A 20,663-nucleotide genomic window follows, 5' to 3' on the forward strand; every position below is an offset into this window, starting at 1 on the left:
TTCTTATCAAAGATGGGAGGATTTTTGTAAGATTCTAGCTATTTTAACTTACAGTTTTTAGTTATTAATTATTATTGTTATTAATATTAGAGATTTCTGTCAGAAATTGACTCTTGGATACAGTTCACATTATTATAGTAGCCATTGGCCTGCACAGCCTTTGCTCTTCCAAACACAAGTCTCAGAAGTGTTGAGATGACCAACTGTGAGTATGACTAGGGTAGAAATTAAGGGGGAACAGTTTTTCTCCATCAGCTTCTGTGAGCAAATGACCCTGAAAAAATTCTGTTATGCATCAAAAATTATTTTATCCAAATAATGTTTGTAAGCGAATGTTGCAGTTTAACCCCAGCCAGCAACTAGGACTGTGCAGCTGCTCGCTCGCCCCCTACACACGCACAAGTGGGATGGGAGTAGAGAATCGAAAGGGAAGGGAAAAACTCATGGGTTTAGCTAAGAACAGTTTAATTAAAGACAGCAGAGAAAATAATAATAAAAATAATGATTATATATATATACACACACTACTAATAATAAAATAAGTGATATATAATGCAATTGCTTATGAACACTGGTTCTGTACAGCTGATCCTGGAAGAGTGGAGATCCGAGCAGCAGTTCATGCTTGAACACGATCACGCCAACAGCCGGTCCCAGAAAGGAAAATGCTCTGGTCCCAAACAACTGATCCCACAAAATGGCAAAACCACAGAGCTGGAAAAGACAGCTCCAGTTCTATACGGAGCATGATGCAGGTCAGGAATATGGCCAACCTGGATGTCAGTCTAGGTGTTCTCCTGTTTCTAAGTGCACCTGCAGCTGCAAAGCTGAAAAAGTCCTTGGTCTTCTTGGCAACAGCCAAAACATCAGTGAGTTCTCACGTTCTTTTTGTATCAACTCCAAAACATAGCCTAGCTACCGGAAAGAAAACATAACTCTGTCCCTTGGGAAGTTCAGTGTGCTGTCACACTATTCTCATACTAAATCTAAAACAAAAAACTGTGTTAGCTACTAAAAAGAAAATATTATAAATGCTATGAAGAAAATTAACTCGACCCCAGCAAAATCAGCACAGTGAACCAAAATATTCTGTTTCTAATATATTTTTCTGTTGTAAAATAATGATACTTAAATGCCTTCTACAATCTGAATTGCTTACTGTAATAGTTCAAATTAGCTGTTCAGCACAGTAAATACTAAATTCAATAATAACTTTGAAAGGTTCAGGGTTCTCATCTCTGAGGCAGTTTTGAGTGTTTTAGTGCTCTCAGGAAAGCCAGTGATTTGGGTCTTGCAAACGGATCTTTTTGTAGCAGTTGCAAAAAGTGATGTCCAGATGTGATGGTGTGATACTACCTTGTGTGTTCTTGTGTGAGAGGCCTCTTGACTGACTTCTTCAGATGCTGATTTAACTTAAAAGCAACATCCTGCTTTATCACTTGGCGTGTATTCCAGTTTTTATAAGGTTGGACTAATTCACTTATTTAGTCCTAACAACTTGGTTACATATTAAATTTTTCTATATGCATCAATCTTGAGCTGTCATCCTAAGAGAATCTGACCCTAGAATCCACTTTCCCTGCATCTAAATTTGCACTTTTTGTTATTAGGTGTTGGCAAAATTTAAATCACAATACAAAGAAAATTCTGGGAGAGCAGAATGGAAATACACAAGCTATTATACTCCTGGTTTCTTCCACTCAGGTAAAGACACAGGTTTGGAGATACTGACAAGCTGCTCAGCTTTGCTGAATGCTGCCAGGACTCCCATGAAGTCTTGTCCCCAGTCAGGTTAGCACTGGAGCTCCACTCTTTAAAGAAAGAGACCACAGTTTTATACATTGCTTTGGCATTGGTATATATTGCCGTTGCTGTTATACAGTAACTAAATCTGTTCATGTTTATAACTCACTTTCTAAAATATGAAGGCTAAAAACTGATCCATCTTGGTTTTGCAGAGCTCTGCTTGACTAAACATCCTTCCCTTTTTATAAAGTTGCAGCAACAGGCTCACAGATGTTCAAAACAGAAAATTTTGTGTATGACAGAGGTCAGGTCTGTTTCAAATACCAAAATCTAATATAAAGAACCTTTTTCAGTGTGTATATCTGACAGCTGCTGTAGCAAAGATATATTTAACAAAGCATTTTTGATGATTTCTTGTTGTTATGAGATAAAACATGACACTATGTTAAGAATGTCAACAAATGTTACTGTTTTATCTCCAGCGCTATCTACATTTTGACATATACAAATATTTTTAATGGGAATGTTTAAATACCTAATACTGTTAGGATTCTCTCCTAGGACTTCAAAGTTTATTCTGGTCCTTTTGATAATATTAGATGTATTCTTTTGCCTTAAAAGCTACATTTTGTGCACGTTGTTTCTTACTAAAGGCTGCTCAAAGTGTAGTAGGTATTACGTGAGAGTGCCCTAAGCGGGTCATTTTAGAGGGCATAGTAGCCTTCCTGAGTTCAGCAGAGTTACAGAAATAGCCTCAGCCTGCACACCAAGAAGCAGATAGTCCACAATTAAGTTTGGAAAGAACTGTGATCTGTATCAGAAATAAGGGATGAATAGGGGAAACGTTGCTGAAGGCTGAAGAGGCCTTTCAGGCACATCTGCTGACAGACCACGCTGTACCACATACTACAGAATTATCCAGTAAGGATAAAGGGAGAAAAATCACGTTACATGAGCATTTACCTGGGTCACTGTTTTCCCCACCTGTATTGCAGTACATCAAAAGATAACATTTTCTAACAGCATATGAACAAGTGCACAAAAACTATCATGGTACATAAAGCATTCCTGCATTCCTCCAGAAGCAACATCTGGATTACACTTACTTCTGTAGAATATTGATATGATTAATATATTTGCATTTAAAATTCATTGCAGAGGCTCTAATAATTGGGATGGATAAGACAGGAATCAGAATCCCAGCAGAAGCTGCTGTAGTACTGAGCAGTCGCAGTGGCAGAACAGCTCTGGACAGATCTGAATTCCTGGCTGATTGCATTTCTGGCCAGAGTTTGTATGTGAAAAGATAAAAGGCGTAAGGAAGGCTTGTAGCCTAGCTAATGCAAAAGCGTGGTATTTGCTTAAATGGATAGGTTTGGATATCACTTTACCTATGGAGAAGTCAGGATGCTCTTGTTTTTACAGCCATGCCTGCTGCTTTGGATGGGGAGATGGTGATAAATGCCTGCAAATGGCACACATGGAACTGCACTGCCCACGTGCTTGTGGACTCCTTCATTTTATCTGAACAGAGCTGAGGATGCAAATACTGTCTGAAACAGAGTTTCTTCAACTGTTGTTACATTACTGCTTACAGTCCTTTCTAGGGGCTAAAAGAGGCCTGGGGAGGAGAGGAGGGCTTCCGGGGACAAGGGCTCTTGTTGCTGTATTGGGGACACCTCTGAGCCAGTGAGAATGCTGTAATAGCTCAGAAACAGGACTAATGCTTGTATCACCAGCTGTAAGACAGTTAACTGACTTTTTGGAGCTGTTCCACCTACATAAAAAACCTGAAAATGCTCTTTCTTTTTGGGACATCTGGTGATATTAGGTACTGCTCATTAGTAAGCTGCTTGGGAGCTTTGGGGGAATGTGGAAGAGGAAATGAGGAGGTTGTTAGAATGTAGGGGGCAGGTTTGCTGCCATCTTGTTAAAAGCATAACTGTATTTTATTTAAAAATAGACCATAATGCTGACTTCTGAATAATTTGAAAGCGTACTTCGACATAAGTACATTTGCTGTTGCTCTGTGTCTTTTTTAATACAGGTCTGTACCTGCTGCCAATGGAAATCTCTGCAGAGATGTAGCAACTGGTGTTTGATAATACTGCTGTTCCAAAATACCTGTTGGTTTTGTCGAAATTGCTGTCCACGTTGTGCCCTTTGAAGGAAGCATTCAGGGTCTTCCTCTCATGGGTGATAAAACGTACAGACCCACAGAGAAGTAAGCAGGGGTCAGGTTGGCTCTGCCTTCTCTGGGGTGTGTGAGCAGTTACTCAAATTAAAAAGTATAAATTTTGACTGTGATGTTACAGAGAAAAAGAATTATTCCCTCGTGGGAATATTAAGGAGTTGGTCAGACGTCTGGGAGATTATCCTGAACTTTGTATGGGATAACATAAGAAAATAATTCTGAAATTATAGAATCTGAGTGTATAAGATTGTAGGTTTGTTGTACCGTTCTTGTCTTTAGAAAGGCTGGAGCCTGGCGGCTACAGCAGTGGTGGATCCTTTTCAGAAGGGCTTTTACACAGTCTCTCCACCATGGAAAGGTTTTTGAAATAATGTAATTGAAGGCATGTTTGATGACAGCAGTGCTAAATCGCTGTTAGCAACTGCAGTGCTCTTAGATGATTTAAACTTAATTGGGACAGGACTTTACGCTGGATGTATTCTGTGCAAGCTGGAGCATTTGGCGTTCTTCCATCGTTAAGCAAAAAATGCAGCCCGGTCTGCAGCTGGTAGAGCCAATGTCTGCACAGAATAAATGGTATTTTTAAAAGTTTTTCAGCTAAATAAATTATTCTGAAGCAAATCAGTAGCATCAGGTAGGTGGTACATTTCTACCTCAGTACTCTATAAGTAATATTATTTAAAACACAACACCAACCCCCCCAACACATTTTCACTCATTTGGTAGACCAGGAAGAAAAATCAACTGTAACAATGTCTTGTGACAATAAGGTATCTATCACCTTAGAAAAATCAGTAAAGGTATTATAATATTAGAACAGGACTGTATGTAATTATTTTCTAGTTTAAAAAGTGGGTTGTTTTGCTTTGCTGCAATATGTGAAGAAGAGACCATATATTCAACGTCACCATTATTTTGTGATGCATCTACTTATTTCGTGAAGTCTAAATTTTGAATACAGTAAAAATATTATAAGGCTGAAGTAGGAGAAACAGAAAACCTTTATAAAAAAGAAGGCGAGCAATATCAAAAGGAGCAAATGTGAATTCAGACTTAAAAATGTTCAGCTAAATATTAAAGCTAACAGTTTAGGGCTGAAATTAAGAACAGATTTTGAACTAGTTTTAGTCTTTCCAGTGTAATTCTCTGTTTCTGAGAAGACATACTTATGCTCCGATAGGTTTCTTAATGAGCATACACTCACAGGAATCTCATCCCTGATGAGAGGTGGGATACCAGAGAGAATTTTCTGGGATGGAGGGTGCTGGTATGGAAGGTTTAAAGGACTAACGCAGCTGGCCACCTTCAGGCTTGTCTTTAGACAGAATACGCACTTCAAACCAAAGGCCATTCAACTCATGCGGCAGCAGCTGCGTCACTTTCAGTGGCCATCAGCCAGTTAAGTTATTAAAGACTACCACACATGTGATGGAAGTACTGATACGAGCTCTTCATTTCCTACTTTGAAGAGCGCTGTTTGTTTGAACCACCGTGATGTGTCTCAGAATGTCTCCAGGTTTTGTTTTGGTTTTTTTGAAGTGTAATTTTACTTTCTTTTGCCATAGGCTCCTTCTTCTTCTCTCAAACAACCCAGCCTCCTTCTGCTTTGCAATAGGCTGACAGGCTTTTTCTACTTAGGCTACAAATTTAAGCATTTCTTTATAAATACATAGGGCATCAAAGAGGTGAATGGATGTATCTGTGTGGTTTTATTTCAGTTATTAAAGGTTACTTGCTTGTAAGTCATTACATATTGAGTGCTGTACTTCAGTCGGTGAAGTTTTATATCCTGTTTGGACTGTGTGTATAGCTTGTGAACCAATTTCTGTGTGTTCTTGCTTGAAGATTGTACTCATGGATTTTCTGATTACGATTTCATAAAAAATTCAGGTATGAGAATTGATTTTATTTTTTTCCACAGAGGTTGGATAAAATACTTTTTCCACACTGGCTTAAGGCTAAATGTAACCTAAGAGTTCAGTATGAATTTTATGTAAGGAAAACACCCACTCTGCCAGTCCTGTTGCAGATCAACATCTATGTGTGCTTTAGTGTTACTAGTGTTTTTCATACGGATTCAGGTTATTTTTGATGCATTTAAAATGGAGCTTTGAATTTCTAAAGTTTCCCATTTGGCTTGTGCCAGCAGAATGCAGTTGATGTCCTTGCTAATTATTTAATTCTGCAAAGTGTATAATAACTTTAAATGAAACGGGCAGTTTAACCAATTAAAGTCTTTCTGTGTACTACTTCAGCATAATTAAAGCTATTCCTTTGTTATTTATTTATTCCTATTTTCCTGACGTATTGATTGTAATATTAACTTAAAGCGTAGAAAGAACTGCAGGGAGTGCTGTTCTCTGTAGATGGAAAGCGTGTCTCATCTTTATCTGCGCACATTTGCTGCATGGGAGTTGATTTTGTCATCAGTGTTTGTATTGTACACACAAGACTCACAGGTTATAAGTTCCTGTCTATGAAGATTTTAATAGCATTCCTCCAAAAAGGTGGAGGAGCTGTATTTGAATTAAATTACTTAAGAAATGATGCAACTTTTTAACACTTGCAGTACTGGCACTCCTGCTGTTAAATGCTGCAACACCACACTTGACTAACAAACCCGGTACTGGAGCAGATGTCCAGCTGTGGTGCTGGACATGTAGACACAGAACTGTGTGGAAGATGCAGGTATTCATACCATACGTGCCTCTGTATGGCAAATGGGGTGTGCATCTCATTAGCAACCCGTGAGGCTGCACCTCGAATCCTGTGTTCAGTTTTTGGCCCCTCACTACAGTAAAGACATCCAGGTGCTGGAGAGAGTGCAGAGAAGGGCAACGAAGCTGGTGAGGGGCCTGGAGCACAAGTCTGATGAGGGGCAGCTGAGGGAACTGGGGCTGTTCAGCCTGGAGAAAAGGAGGCTGAGGGGAAACCTCCTTGCTGTCCACAACTCCCTGAAAGGAGGTTGGAACATGGAGGGTGTTGGTCTCTTCTCCAAAGTAGCAAGAGAGATAACAAGAGGAAATGGCCATGAGTTGCGCCAGGGAAGGTTTAGATTGGATATCAGGAAAATTTATTCACAGAAAGGGTTGTCAGGCACTGGAACAGGCTGCCCAGGGAAGTGGTGGAGTCACCATCCCTGGAGGTGTTCAAAAGACACGTAGATGAGGCTCTTAGGGACATGGTTTAGTGCCAGTGTTGGGTTAATGGTTGGACTTGCTGATCTTAAAGGTCTCTTCCAACCAAAACAACTATATGATTCTATTAAATATTCAGTAGAAAAACGTGTAATAGTTGAAGTGTAGGTATTTGAATAAAGTAGAATAGCTAACATTTTTGGTATGCTAATCCATTTTTTCCACCAGCAAGAGCCCATGGAAGAACCCTCTCCTGTGCAGGAAATCAACATAAAACATTAATTAGGTATAGCCTGAAACCTCAAAATCATTTAAGTGAGAGGTGGATTTGTAACTGGTATTGATCCCAGCCTCAGTAAGTTCTCACGGTCTAAAAGCTTTTGCACATTGTTGTTTCAGGAAATAGAATTCTTCCAAAGAAGCAGTTTCAATAACAAGTCATCATCATCATTGCCTTTATGGACAAACACAGGGCAGGCTTATTTTGCTGTGAGGTATAAAGATCCAGTATTTGCAGGGAGGCGGTTATTTGATTAAAGCCGGGACAGTAGGCTGTCTAATTAAGAGTGAAGGTTTTAGGTTTACTGCACCCTCCAAAATCAGCACAGCATAAAGTTCACTGCTTTTTAAAGGCAGTGGTATCTATGAGCTAAGGCAAACATTTCTGCAACAAAGCAAGACATGCGTGTCCTAGTGCAGCAGTAACCTTTAAGGAAAATCTGTGCTGGTTAGGGAAGAGGTGAGCACATGAGAAGAACATAATTGTGGCCAGTACACAGGAACATGGAGCTGGGATGATGCAGAACAAGACAGTGTTCTCGGGGCTCCTGAATGGAGGTCAGCAGGGCAGGATCACCACTTGGCACCCTGGCTGGTGGGGCAGACCACAAGAAACATGGCTTGTAGGAACTGCTTGCGCAGCCAGTGGGAGTGACCATTCTGTTAAAATCCACAGTACATATTATTTTGTGAGATACTTAAATGATGTGGTAACACATAACGTAATGGTAGTGCGGGGTTGGAGGAGATGATGGACATGGCAATGCTGCTCATTAATCTGATGCGAAGTTCTGGTCTGAGCTGCCATCAACGCGGGACTTCTGAGACACAGCAACAGCACTCCCATTCCTTTGTTGCTTTTGCCAGTGATGCACAGCAGTGCTGCAGGTGACTTCAGACCTCACTATGCTGAAGCAGTAGGCCGCTTGAGCACAGGAAAATTACAAACTTGGCATCTAATCCATTAAATGTGAATATTAAAAACAGCTGCAGGTCCTCGTCCAAACCTGTGACTGACTACCCCTCAGTTCTGCTCTTTGAAATAGTATTTGTCTGTTCACCACTCTCCTGTGGATTTGCAAAACACAACAGCAGGAGCAGAGCCTGTTAGGCAAACCAATGGTTCACATGCAAAAAGAAAAACAAATAGAGAAACACATGAGCAAGCATTGTTTTCTTGAATCTTTCATTATCTATTGTGTTAAGTATTGCTTTCAATGGGGAAAAGAAAAATATTTTTATACAGGAATTTACAGATTTTATACAAAAATATACAGATTTTAAAATGCAACACAGATAAATTAACAGTATCTCTATATTTAGAAACTACTCTGTATTCCGTTAACTAGAGTTATGAGAGAAACGCAAAACTCTCAGTCTCTTGGAAACACTTTCAGGCAAAATCAAACTGTATTCTGCACCATGTTCCTCTTTGGACAAAAGCCACATTTCTGTTCAAACACCCTCCTGTTTTGGGTTTGTGCTCTGAAGAATTATTCACAGCTTCTGTCTCATGCAAGGAAAAGCCATTTTCATTAAATGTTGAGTGTTGTGCAGCGTTTCTTTCCTTGCAGTTAAGGGCAGCTCTGTCCTGTTTTGAGTAGCATCATATTCTCAGCTGACATGGTGGGATAGCTGCTGGGTGCAGTGAGTCCCTTGGGCCTGTGACTGCAGGATGAGTTCCAGGCTCTTGATCAAAGCTCCCTGCCGTGCCTCGAGAGGTGGGCTGCACTGCCCAGTCCTGGAATGCATAGTTCTTATTAAAAAGCATTTGAACTTCCCCCGTCCAACGTTTGGCCACTGGCAACAGCAACATCCCTCCTGTTCTTTGGTACTCTCTTTATAATTGCAAAGCTGGATTACTATGTGTCAGTCCAGTTTGGCACCTTCCTCTGAAAGCACTAACATTAAAAAAGCAAAATAAAATACAATTTTTGAAAAGTTAGTATTCACTCTGGAAAATATTCAGAGTTGGATCTCCAAAGAACTAATGTCTACTCAGAATAAGTCATCATTCCGTCATATATCTGGCTGCAAGTTATTGATAATCTTTAGTTCATAGAAGCCTGTGCTGCCATTTGAAAGGGCCTTCCCAGCCCCTGTCATATGTTACTACCACTTCCCTTCTGTGGGCACTTGCACTTGGGTGACTTTATGCTCAGTCACACCAAAAAACTAGGCAAGGTGATATTTTTTTTTTAATTATTTTTTTTTTTAATTATTAGTTACCTAAGTGCTTGTAGAAAAGCAACAAGCAGCTGGAGGTGAGGGACAAGAATAGGTCTTCATGACAGAAAGGATTAGCTCTGGTTAGATCTCAAGTTAAACTACACACTCAGAAGGATGTGTCTCTGCTGCTGTCTTATGCTCTGGATGCGTTTTGTAGTGTTACGTTTGTGTCAGGTCAAGCATTAAAATCTGTCCTGTAAGTGTGGTGTTCGGCTCCTGTGCCAAGTCGTGTTGATCTAAATGCGGTTCTTTGTTGGGGCAAGGGCTGCTGACAGGAACCACTTGCAGAAGCACGGCCAAAGGCATGTGAATGACTTCAAGTCCCCAATAGTCTCATTAAAGCCAATGGGACCACCTCAGGGGCTTCAAGTTAGGTATGTGTGTAAGACTTTGCAGGGTCAGAGCTTAACGCTATAAACTCTCCAGGACCTGTTTTTAAAGCGTATTCCCCAAGTGCCTTATCACACTCCCAGGTGCTGTAAAATGATAAGTAATAAGAAATTCTCTCTGTGGGATCAAAACCAACTTTCTGGTTTGGGCTGATTTTGTGTTCATACACACCACGCTTATGGTGCTCACACAGCTGCGGCCCCTCCGCCCCTTTCCTCATCGGTCGCAGCCGAGAAGGAACCGCACGTCTCTCCGCAGGTGACACCTTCCCGTTCGGCTGCGGCCCGGCGGCTGGCCCTGGGCCCGGGCTTGGCCTCGGGCGGCTGCCCCGGCCGGGTCCCGCCCCGCAGCCCCTCGGCGGGCGCGGGATGGCGCCGCCGGCCCGCCCCCGCCTCCCGCGGACTTCCAGGCCGTGGCAGGGCGCTGTGGCCGCCGGCAGCGGCTCCCAGCCCGCCCCCTGCCCTCCGTGCGGCTCCGGCTCGCACACCCCCCGCCTCCCGCTGCCGGCTCTCCCCGCTCGGTCGCGAGTTCGGTCGATTCACCCGCTGCCGGGCTTTGTTGGGCTCGGCGAGCCGCCGCAGCCGCCGGGCAGGGCAGAGCAGGGATCGGGCAGCCTCCCCCCGAGCCCCCCAGGCAAAGCCCATGTCCGCCGCGCCCGTCCGATCCCCGACGCTGCGGCCCCACAGGATGAAGAAAGACGAGTCGTTCCTGGGCAAGCTAGGCGGGACCCTGGCGAGGAAGAAGAAAGCCAAGGAGGGTGAGTTCGCCCGCGCGGAAGGGAGGCAGGAAAGCGCATCCGACCGGCGTGACTTGCAGCGGCTCCCCCGTCCCGTCCCGTCCCTCCGCGGGGCAGCCTGCGGGCAGAAACCCCTTTTGTTCGCCAGCCCCCGCGACTGAGGAGGGGGCCGCAGGGGGGGCGGCGTGCCTGCTGTCTGCCCCGGGGCGGTGGGGCACGGGGGCCTCGCCCACCCCGGCTGGACCGGGCAGGGGGGCGGTGGGTGGGCGTTCCGTGCGCCCTGCAGGGCCCCAGGCGCCGCGAGTGGGTGCTTGGGGGGGCTTGGCCGCGGGGAAGCTGCAGGGAGGTCCCGGCACCCGGGAGGTGCCGCCGCCACACGCCGGTGCGGGGTGGCCATTCATCGGGCGCGCCCCAGGGCTGCTGCGGGCTTGGCCGCTGGCACCGCCGGCTCCCGGCTCCCCTTCTCCTACATCTGCCCGCTGGTGGGAAGGGAACCCCCATACCCACTGTGAAATAAACTTCTGGTGACCAAGGAGACTGTGGGTGTCGTTTTTTTTCCAGTCTGAGAGTTGGAGAAATCACAAGGGAATTATTAAATCCACCCGTGTTTCATTCCAGGGCCGCTTCATTCATTGGCTTCATGTTGGCGTAGGTACTTTGCCCAGAGTATTTTTCATAACCAGATATCCTCAGCAAAACCACCTAGCCTGTGAACACCAGGATCTGACATGGCTACACTTAAACCGGGTATACCGAGTTCATTTGGGTTGTCACCGCTGGCACCAGCTGAGGAGGGGTGTGTTAGCCCTTCTTCAGAGCTGGGAGGCTGGAGAAGCTTTCTCAGCCCGAGCTGTGCTGTGTAGACCAGCACCTGCATTGGGGTGTCTCATCCTCCTTCCTGCACCCACCCTGCTGCTGTGTGGGGCAGGTGCCTCTGCCCTGATCTGCCTTGGCGCTGCCCCCCTGGTGCTGCCTGCTCGCGTGGGCAACGCGTGCGAGGTGTTCTCACAGCCATCTGCTTACACCAGGGGCTGTGCAGAGACAGCACTGTTTACTCTCAGGCAAAGTGACTTTTTTGTTGTTGTTGTAGATAAGGGGACAGTGTCCTGCCGCTAGACTTGATAAAGATGGTCCGGCCCTGTATACACAAAGTGCACCTTTCTCCTGAGTGTTGTCTCCTCCCAGGATGACATACTCTGTCGTCCTCTGCTTCTTTGACTGACCAAATACCAACTTCTGTGGAGAAACTCTTCCTCCACATTATCCACAAACTGCTGCTGTCTGCTAGCAGGAAAATTGGGTGTCCTTGTCTTACGCTTCAAGGCAATTTCGACTTTCTGGCCTTGGTTTTGTTCTAGTGTCTGATGGGTGTAGGGTAGGGATGTAATGCGAGCTTCAGTCTCCTTTTGTCTGGCTGTTGAGTGAGCACATGTTTTACCCATATTGAATCTGTTAATTGCCAGCAGCATTTAGAAGGCAGCTTTTTAATATTTAAAAATAAAATATTTGGCCTCAAAACCTGGCTCAAGGAAATTGCTTCCTTTTCCTTCTCCTGGCTGTTTTGGTGTGTCTTGCTGGTATTTCCTTTATTATCTATTTTTAATCAAGTTTCTCCAACATAGTTCTGCTGAGGAGCAGCAGAAGCATTTGTACTTTCCTGATGGTCTCATTTCCTTCTGAAGGAAGGTGATGGAGAAAACTCAACTCCAGTAGGGGATGGACCACCCACCCTTCAAGAGTGTATTTAATTCAAAGGTGATGTCTAAGCTTAAATAGGCTGGCAGTGTCCAATCTTAAAATGACAAATTTCAACACCACTGGATGATGTTTGTGAGACAGCCGCTTTCGGCTGGGGCCACCCAGTCATTTTGCTGAGTTTGCCCGTTACTTGCCTACTCTTGTGGCCACAGCTCCTCGTGGTGATGGAAGGGCCTGTTGCGGTTACTGCCCTCGGTACTTAGTGGGGAACCGCCGCTGTGGTAATGTAAAGCATGACAGTCATGCTTCTGTCAGCGGGATGGGGGGGAAACTGAAACATGTGATTCGGCTTTTAATTTGGGCCTGAAAATGCAAAGAAAGGACAGTCTGCAAGAAAGGAGTGTTGGGTGTGACGTGCCTGCACACCGCGCTGTGGGGCCGCAGGCAGCTGAGGCCCTTCCTTGTCAGGGGAAACAGCTTATTTACCCTGTTAAGTTTTCTTTGGTTGGAAGTTTTAAGACCTGAGGAAGGCACATGTCGCACTCTATCAAGTGGGACAGCTCTGAAGCGCAGGCTCTCCAGACCATGGCTGTGAAACTGGAGGGGGGGCCTGGGGCTAAGCAGTGACTATGTGTTGTGGTGAGGTCCACACCAGGGGGAGAGAGGCCGTTCGGTGAATTGTGGTAGGACCTGGGCAGCTGCTGGAGCACATTTCAGGGCTAGAAACTAAATCTTTATACGTGCGTTGAAGCAGAAGTTAATTGGAAGCTTGAGTGGCCTTCCTTCAATGAATTGACAGACCATATAGGAGCCATAGTCAGCTTTTCTTGGGTGCTTTGGAATGGCTCTGCCCTTGGGGGATTCCCTGCCTCCCTCCCTTCAGGCAGTTTCTGCTGTTTTTTTCAGAGGGGACCAGCAGAGGTCAGAGTGATCTTCCCAGAGTAAACACTGCCCTCTCCAACAGCTGCTGTCCACGATAGCAAATGAAAATTCTGGCTGCAGATTTGCCACAATTAAAAAATCATTCTTGTCTCCTCTGCCTCTGACAGCATGAAAAGTAAGCAAGCCAGAGGACTCTTCATACGTAACTTTTTGCTTTCACTGCCTGTCTTTTGTATCATAGCATAAATGCAGGCCTGCTATCACCATCTCAGCTGTATTCATATAAAGAATTGCAATCCATTTATATTAATCCTTTTCGTCTTTGCGCACAACTTAGAAGACATGTAGCACAGAGATCCTTACATTGACACTGAAAAAGTTTTTCTTGGTTACTTACGCAGTTTTCTTTTTCTAATAATTGGTGACAGCCATGTAACAAATGAAGATAATGTGTGGCTACAAACCCACAAGCTACTACATTTAAATGTTTTTTTGGCTGACTACTTTATAACATGCTGCAACCTATTTTTAGAGAAGCTATGTTGGGAGAGGAGTGTTCATTAGGCTTATCAAGGCGGCCAGCACAAGCTCATACCATTGCTTTGTGACGGAAGGATAAATAAGGTTCCTAGGTACGCTGGCGATAGTCACTACGGCAGTATTCAAAGTATTTACCATAGCATGTAAACAGCTTTGCTGCTGCTTTTGCTTTAGCAGTATGGCGTGACATAGTGCTTTGCAAGTGAGTGCCAATGGGTGAGGCAGCGTTAAGATTTCAGGTCAAGTTCTTCAGTGTTTTGAGTCAAATTCCCTAAGTTGCTTTACTGTTTGAGGAAGCCTTTAAATTTCTACCTTGAACCTCTGCTTTACACCATTACAGCTTATGTTTCTGAATTTTTATGGCTGAACTGACTTATTAGGCAGCTCTGACTGAAAAGAAGCAGCAGCCACCGTTGTTCATGGGGGAGCTGTTTTTACCCTGGTTTCCTATGGAAGTAAGGGGTGGGTGATCACCCCGTCTGTTTTGGCTTCTCCCTTCCTCTTCCTTCTCAGAAACAGTTTTAACCCATAGTTTGGCTAAATATGCTCCTGAGAGAAAACTACCCATCTTAAGGATTATTGAATGACTGCAGATTATGTTGAAGTGGGTGACCAATGTCAGTATAGAAAGATCTCCGTGGAGTCTCACCGCAGGAGAACCTGCAAATGAACTCAACCCATAAGTGCTAGCAGGGAGCCCAGCTGGGAGGGAAGCAGCTGGAGAAAGGATATGTCTACGGGAAGAGCACCGTGTTCCTAAATATGTTACAGTCAGTCATGACACATCTTCAGAAAAGCGGGATGTGTTTGTTCCAGTGCTCGTGCAACCCCTTGGTTTACACCCACTGCCCCCACATTAGGCTCTGTGGAAATCTGCAAAAATCTAAGTTTGCCTGATGTTACTGTGACATAGAATCATAGAATAGTTTGGCTTGGAAGGGACCTTCAAAGGTAATCTAGTCCAACCCCCTGCAATGAGCAGAGATGTGTTCAACAACATTGTGTCCTTGTTGCATCTTGGGCTTTCAGGATGTGCCAGATCTGTAATGTGGTTACTAAACTTTAGCACATCAGTTCAGGAGCTCCAAAATCTGCTTTAAATACCTTAGGAAGCTATTGGGGTGTTGGCAGGGCCCATAGCAGGATACAGTTTGTAAGCTAAATGACCCCTTATCTTCCTTTCAGACCCTGTAAAAGATACAGTTTCAGATAGTGCTGTGTTTCATCTCCATCTGGAAAAGGAATTAAAAAAAAAATAAATAAAAATCTCCCCTTTCCTGTCAGTCAGGTGGTGTCTTTGTACCAAAATAAAAGGGGGGGGGGTTTGCTGCAGGCTTTGCTACTTGCCCATTTGCAAAGCTTTGCTTGCTTTTCCTCCTAACACACTGTATGAAAGATCCAGGCAACAGGTGTTTGGCTAAATAAACCTCCTATTGTTCTATCTGTGTATTTGTATGTATATATATAGCCTCTATGGAGGAGTCAAGTGAGAAAAATACAACAGACTTGCTTGCTTAGTGTTGTTTCCCAGTGACACAATTGAGGGTGTGCACAAGGGTAAGGGAACCACTCCAGAAAAGAGCAATTTATTGTTTCTGATGAAGCCAAGGAGTTGGGGGGATGTGAGAAGAAGGTGGGAGATGACACTTTTACAGAGGGCAGAATTATTGCGACAGCAGCTGAATAATATGAAGGTTTTATACATATCAAGGGAGATTTAAGTATTGTTCTTGGGGTCTGTGGCTCAGCATAACAGTGAGATGGCGTGGCTGTGAGAAGTTTGCAGTTGTGTTTGCCTGCGGGCACACCAGTTTGGTCAATAGCTTGGTGGCAAGGTTTTTCTCCCAGAGGAAGGTGGCACTTGTTGCTTCTCTTTCACAGGGAGAAAAACTGGAGGCTGAGGAGGTAGTTTCTTCAAAGTCATCTGGCAAGCCAGTGGCAAAGTCAGGGAAAGAAACTGTGTGTCCTGAGGCCTCTCTGGTGCTGTGATCCTTAGTCAAAGGCGCTGCACAATCTGTGCATTTCCCACAGCACTACATGTGCTAAAACCTGTTTCCAAATTGTTTAAGTTGGGCTGCTCGTACTGCCTGATCCACTTTGGTTTTCTGGAGGGAAGAACATGAGGAAATAAGCTCAATAGCAGAATTAAATTGGAGGAAACAGTCTCTGTATCATTCCTTTGAAACTGATGGGACTGCTTGTGCAGATGATTGCTCTCTGGAGGGAAAAGAGGTTCAAAACCAGCTCTACTTCATTGCCTTTGTGTTGATGAGCACATCTCAAGTCTGTAAGGCATCCCCTTGAACACAATAGGATAGGAGAACTGGACTTGCTTAGAAAATGTATTTCATCTTTCATTTGAACATAATATACTGAAAATAGTTAAAATATCTTTTTAACGCTGTCTGTTATACAGTCCCCAGAGGTCTATCTGTGTAAACAGACTGCAAAAAATGTAATATCTCTGTCTCAGTGTGCTGCACCTTTGCTTTGGCCACTGCCTGGTGGCTGCTTGGGACTGCTAACAAATGTATTTAGCTACAAAATGATGCTGGAAGATGCCTGTTCAATAGGTCCTAAAAAGATGTTAAGCTGTAAGACACTCTTAACTCAATCTTCATGTGCCTTGCAAGTGGCACTCATGTTGCTGGTATTATTCATGGCCAGGATTTGTCCCAGTCACAACTATTCTTGGCCATTGCAGATTGTGTTTCGTGCTGGCTGTGCCCATGTATCCTAGCTAATGAACTGGTACGGGTGGCATAATTGCTTTGAGCCCTCTATTGTGGAAGAAGTGGGACTTGGGCATTCACCTGGTGCCTAGAAAGGTCAGGACAGAGGCGTGTTACTGATGCGGTGCCTGCGTTCCTGTGTTTGTCCTGAGGCATGTCCGCATTTCGGCGTAGCGGTGAAGTGCCAGGTAGCCTGCAGGGTGCAGGTCAGTCTTGTGGCATTTCTCACCCAACAGGAAGCTTCATGAGCAAATCTGCCTCTCACAGTTCCTTGAGGTGCAATTTGAGATAAACTTCAACTGGTTGCTTCTTACTATCTCCTAACCTGACACTTGATTTATTTTTTTAAGGCTCTTCCTTTCAGTATACTGGTGTTGGAGCACACTCCCGTCTTAACTTACTTGCCATGCTCATAGTACGTGGCAGTGAGTTCTTAGTTAGATGATGAGACAAATCCAAAGTATTTAGGGTCTGATCTGTTGTCCTGGTTCAAAGTAGCGTGTTTGCTGCAGCCTGACAGGATAGTTGCCTGGGGAAGTGTGTTTGTGCATCATAATGGGCTACTGCTGATGAAATACCCAAACAGAAGATGGGATGGGTGCTGGTTAAGCAGAATTACTTGCTTTTTAAGAGAGGAATTTGCATATAATTGTATTGAAGCTACACACTGTTCTAGGCATGCATAAATCCATAGACTGTGTGCAGACGTGCAAGTTCAGGTTCAATTTATTATCCTTTCTACTAGTAAATTAAACACAGAGAGATGTAAATTTCCAGTTGGAACTTGAGTAGCCAAATTGCTGAGTTTCTCCTGTGGGGCTCAGGCATACCTCTGACCAAGTCTGGTTTCAGTCTTTTCTTGCTAGAGCAGTGCCAGTTTGGGTTCTGACACTGTTCTATTCTGGCAAAAGATTTGCTGTGGATATAGTTTGTGTCAGTGTCTCACTTTACATGCACAGGAGTCACCCTTTTAATAATGTCATAAACCCCGTGTTTTTCTCCTGTAACTACAGCTGGGTTAGGATGGTTCACCCAACGCAGCTTTAGGCACAGTCTCTCGGTGAGACAATAGAGTTTTGAATTACAGCTGAAAGTTTTCTTCCAGAAAGGAAGCAGCAAGATACGTGAAATAGCTCTGTAGCTCTTCAGCAGTGGATTGAAAAAAGTGACTTGCTTTTATTTAAGAAAAACAGACATTTTAGAGTTGTTTTATTTTCAGAGTTGCAGTCATTAATGTAAGATGCATTGTAAGGACGTTGTTATGTTGCATCGTAAAACCTTAGCATGGTGGTTATCAACACTTCTAATTTTCAAAGACCTGATTTTAGATTTGCTTAAAAGTACTAATGCAAAGATTTGGAAATGGACTCCCTTTTCTCCTTATAAATGAGTCTGCCATTAGTTTCAGGCACTTACTCAGTGATACCTGTTTATTTTAGTTTCTGCTAAAGGATTTATTTAAATACTAATGTCTTGGGAGAGACTTCTAGGTGTTGGCATCTGGCCCTTTGTTTTGAGGAGTGTGTGGGTGAGCCCTGGGAGACTTTGATGTATGGAGGGCTGCACGTGGATCTGGTATGAATGGGAAGAGCCGCAATGTCATGACTCCATACAAGGCCTGTGCAGGTGTTCTCTGCTGGACCATGTGAAGGGGAGATTCTTGGTCCCACTGGTGGATCTGTGCAGGGAGATCAGGCTGTATTCTGTAATAGATTGTATCATACTGACTTAAATACTTGTGTTTTTATTTTTGAGTTATAATATTTAAGGTCTTTATTAATATAAATGCATCACACTGATTTGTACTTCACCAATACAGCAGTCCAGAAGCTTTAGTGTAGTTATGCATGACAGTGCTAAACGTCTTTTTATGTGCTTTAAGAGCCTGCTACAGGCCAGCTGATCAAAAAATGCATGGAGATGATGGAGTTTTCCAATGCATAGCTTTGGGCTTTAGATCATACTTTGCTGTTAGGAGATTTGGGCGATTAGCTGGCAAGCTCTTTCCATTGTGAAAGCATGTTAGAACAACTTGTTGCTAAGGGATCCAGGGTTATGTGGTCTGTGGCAAGACCAGCTCGATGTAGAGTCTGCTGTTTGCAGGAATTGGTGTTTCAGCAGTTACAGCTTTGCTGTTCAACTGGGAAGGAAATTTAATGTCTGTACCTTATGCATACAAGTGTCATGGACACAACCGAGGAGAGTTTGTAGCAGTAGAACTGCCCATGTAGCTGATAGTTCAAAGCTTATAGTGAGGGATTTAGATGCCAGATTGCTGTTAGATTTCAAAGGGACTTGAGTGTACAAATAAATCTCTTGAGCACTACTGGAAATTTTGGCCTGCAAGTATGCGCCTGTGTCAGGGTTCCTGGTGTCTTAACAGGGACACAAGACTGTACAGAGACACTCACATGTATCATAAGCAGGAGGAGCTTTCTGCTTGTGCTGTAACATCATCTGTTTGTGATCCTTGTCACCCTTGCTGCTGGTGATGGAGGAGGCTCTGTGCTTGCCTCCCTAACCCTGGAGTCTTGTTCTGTTTTCAGCATTTTCCACCTGTCCATGATCTTACGGCAGTGGGGCAGGGTCTTCATTGCAGCATCAGACTAACTCCTCACAGTAATTTCAGGAGACCTGAAGGCCAGCAAGAAGGGAGGAAGGGGAGGCCTGTTTCCTGAAGGATTTTCCTTGTGCTGACCTGTGCTCGTTATAGCAATCATGACTTCAGCAAACCCTCAGGTTTCTTGAACTAATGGGATCTGGGTATTTCTTGCGAAAGTGAGCAACTTGGAAGTCAACCAGGTGGCTCCAGAGAAGGATCTGACCTGTGCCAGTTTCTGGACATGACTGATGGCACAGGCTCTATTCTGGTTATCTGTCCTGGTGTCCACATGCCTTACTCTGCACAGCCCTCTGACTGAGCTCTTCTGCATGGTGACTTTGGTAGTTCATAGAATAATAGAATCATTTTGGTTGGAAGAGAGCCTTAAGATCATAAGGTCCAACAATTAACCTAACACTGGCACTAAACCATGTCCCTAAGAGCCTCATTGATATGTCTTTTGAACACCTCCAGGGATGGTGACTCCACCACTTCCCTGGGCAGCCTGTTCCAGTGCCTGACAACCCTTTCCAGGAAGAATTTTTCCCTAGTATCCAGTCTGAACCTTCTGTGGCGCAACTTAAGGCCATTTCCTCTTGTTATATCTCTTGCTACTTGGGAGAAGAGACCAACACCCTCCACTCTACAAGCTCCTTTCAGGTAGCTGTAGACCGTGATAAGGTCTCCCCTCAGCCTCCTTTTCTCCAGGCTGAACAGCCCCAGTTCCCTCAGCCGCTCCTCATCAGACTTGTGCTCCAGGCCCCTCACCAGCTTTGTGCCCTTCTCTGAACTCTCTAGTTCCTCAGTGTCCTTCTTGTAGTGAGTGTCCAAAAACTGAACTTGTCCCTTCCCTCATACATCCTCTGCCTGATCTGTGAAACATGTTTTATATTGTCACTTCATTTTTTTTTCCTCAGGGCACAGTGAGATCATCTGATGCAGTTGTCAGTGTTGTTTACTGTAACTTGCAAAGTATGCACGTCTCTGGCAGGTTTTCCCCTGGGGCGTGTATGACATACAGAGACTGGCCCTTGCTTTATGTGCAATCCCGGCGGCTGTGGTGTACCTCTTGGTTGTTGTCGTAGGCTCCATCAGCGCTTCTTGCCCTGGGCTGAGGGAAGGAGGCATATGCTGTGCTGAGGAGGAGGGAAGCGGAATGGAAGGAGGGGCAGGGTGAGCAATGGGAGAGCCCTGATTTTCAGGGGGCTCTTCCAGCCTGCCCTCAGGAGGAGGGCTGGATCTTGGGACCTGTGCTACAGGACAGGCTGCTCAGTGGTGATGCACGCTGTCCCCATCATCGCTGTGTGCAGGGGTTCTAATCCAGCAGTTCCCACGTGAGTGGCAGTGATCCCCAGTTTTCTTTGGGAGTGGGCTGAGCATGGAGGGGTTTTGGGAACAGAAACCTCTGTGTTGCACAACTAGTGGGTCAGTGGCCAAGGGTGAAGCGTGTCCAGTCTGCTTAGGTATAGATTTCCTAATTTGGATTCTTCTATTGTCC

The 20,663-nt window shown here is 44.5% G+C and overlaps 1 protein-coding gene and 1 long non-coding RNA gene across 2 annotated transcripts in view; both read left to right on the top strand.

Moving 5' to 3' along the window:
• The first annotated feature begins 736 nt into the window (after positions 1 to 736).
• Positions 737 to 3,302, top strand: LOC135575610 (uncharacterized). Its single transcript, XR_010466685.1, has 3 exons — positions 737 to 869; positions 1,611 to 1,704; positions 3,172 to 3,302. It is a non-coding gene; the product is annotated as an uncharacterized LOC135575610 (long non-coding RNA).
• Positions 3,303 to 10,211: 6,909 nt separating this feature from the next.
• PARVB (parvin beta) overlaps positions 10,212 to 20,663 on the top strand; it is a 70,763-nt gene continuing 60,311 nt past the window's right edge. The window contains exon 1 of the mRNA XM_065032765.1: positions 10,212 to 10,732. Coding sequence (XP_064888837.1) covers positions 10,618 to 10,732 — 115 coding nt within the window. The 5' untranslated portion in view covers positions 10,212 to 10,617. The remainder of the gene's footprint in view (positions 10,733 to 20,663) is intronic.

Source organism: Columba livia, chromosome 1, assembly GCF_036013475.1.
Source record: "Columba livia isolate bColLiv1 breed racing homer chromosome 1, bColLiv1.pat.W.v2, whole genome shotgun sequence".
Lineage (NCBI taxonomy): Eukaryota > Metazoa > Chordata > Aves > Columbiformes > Columbidae > Columba > Columba livia.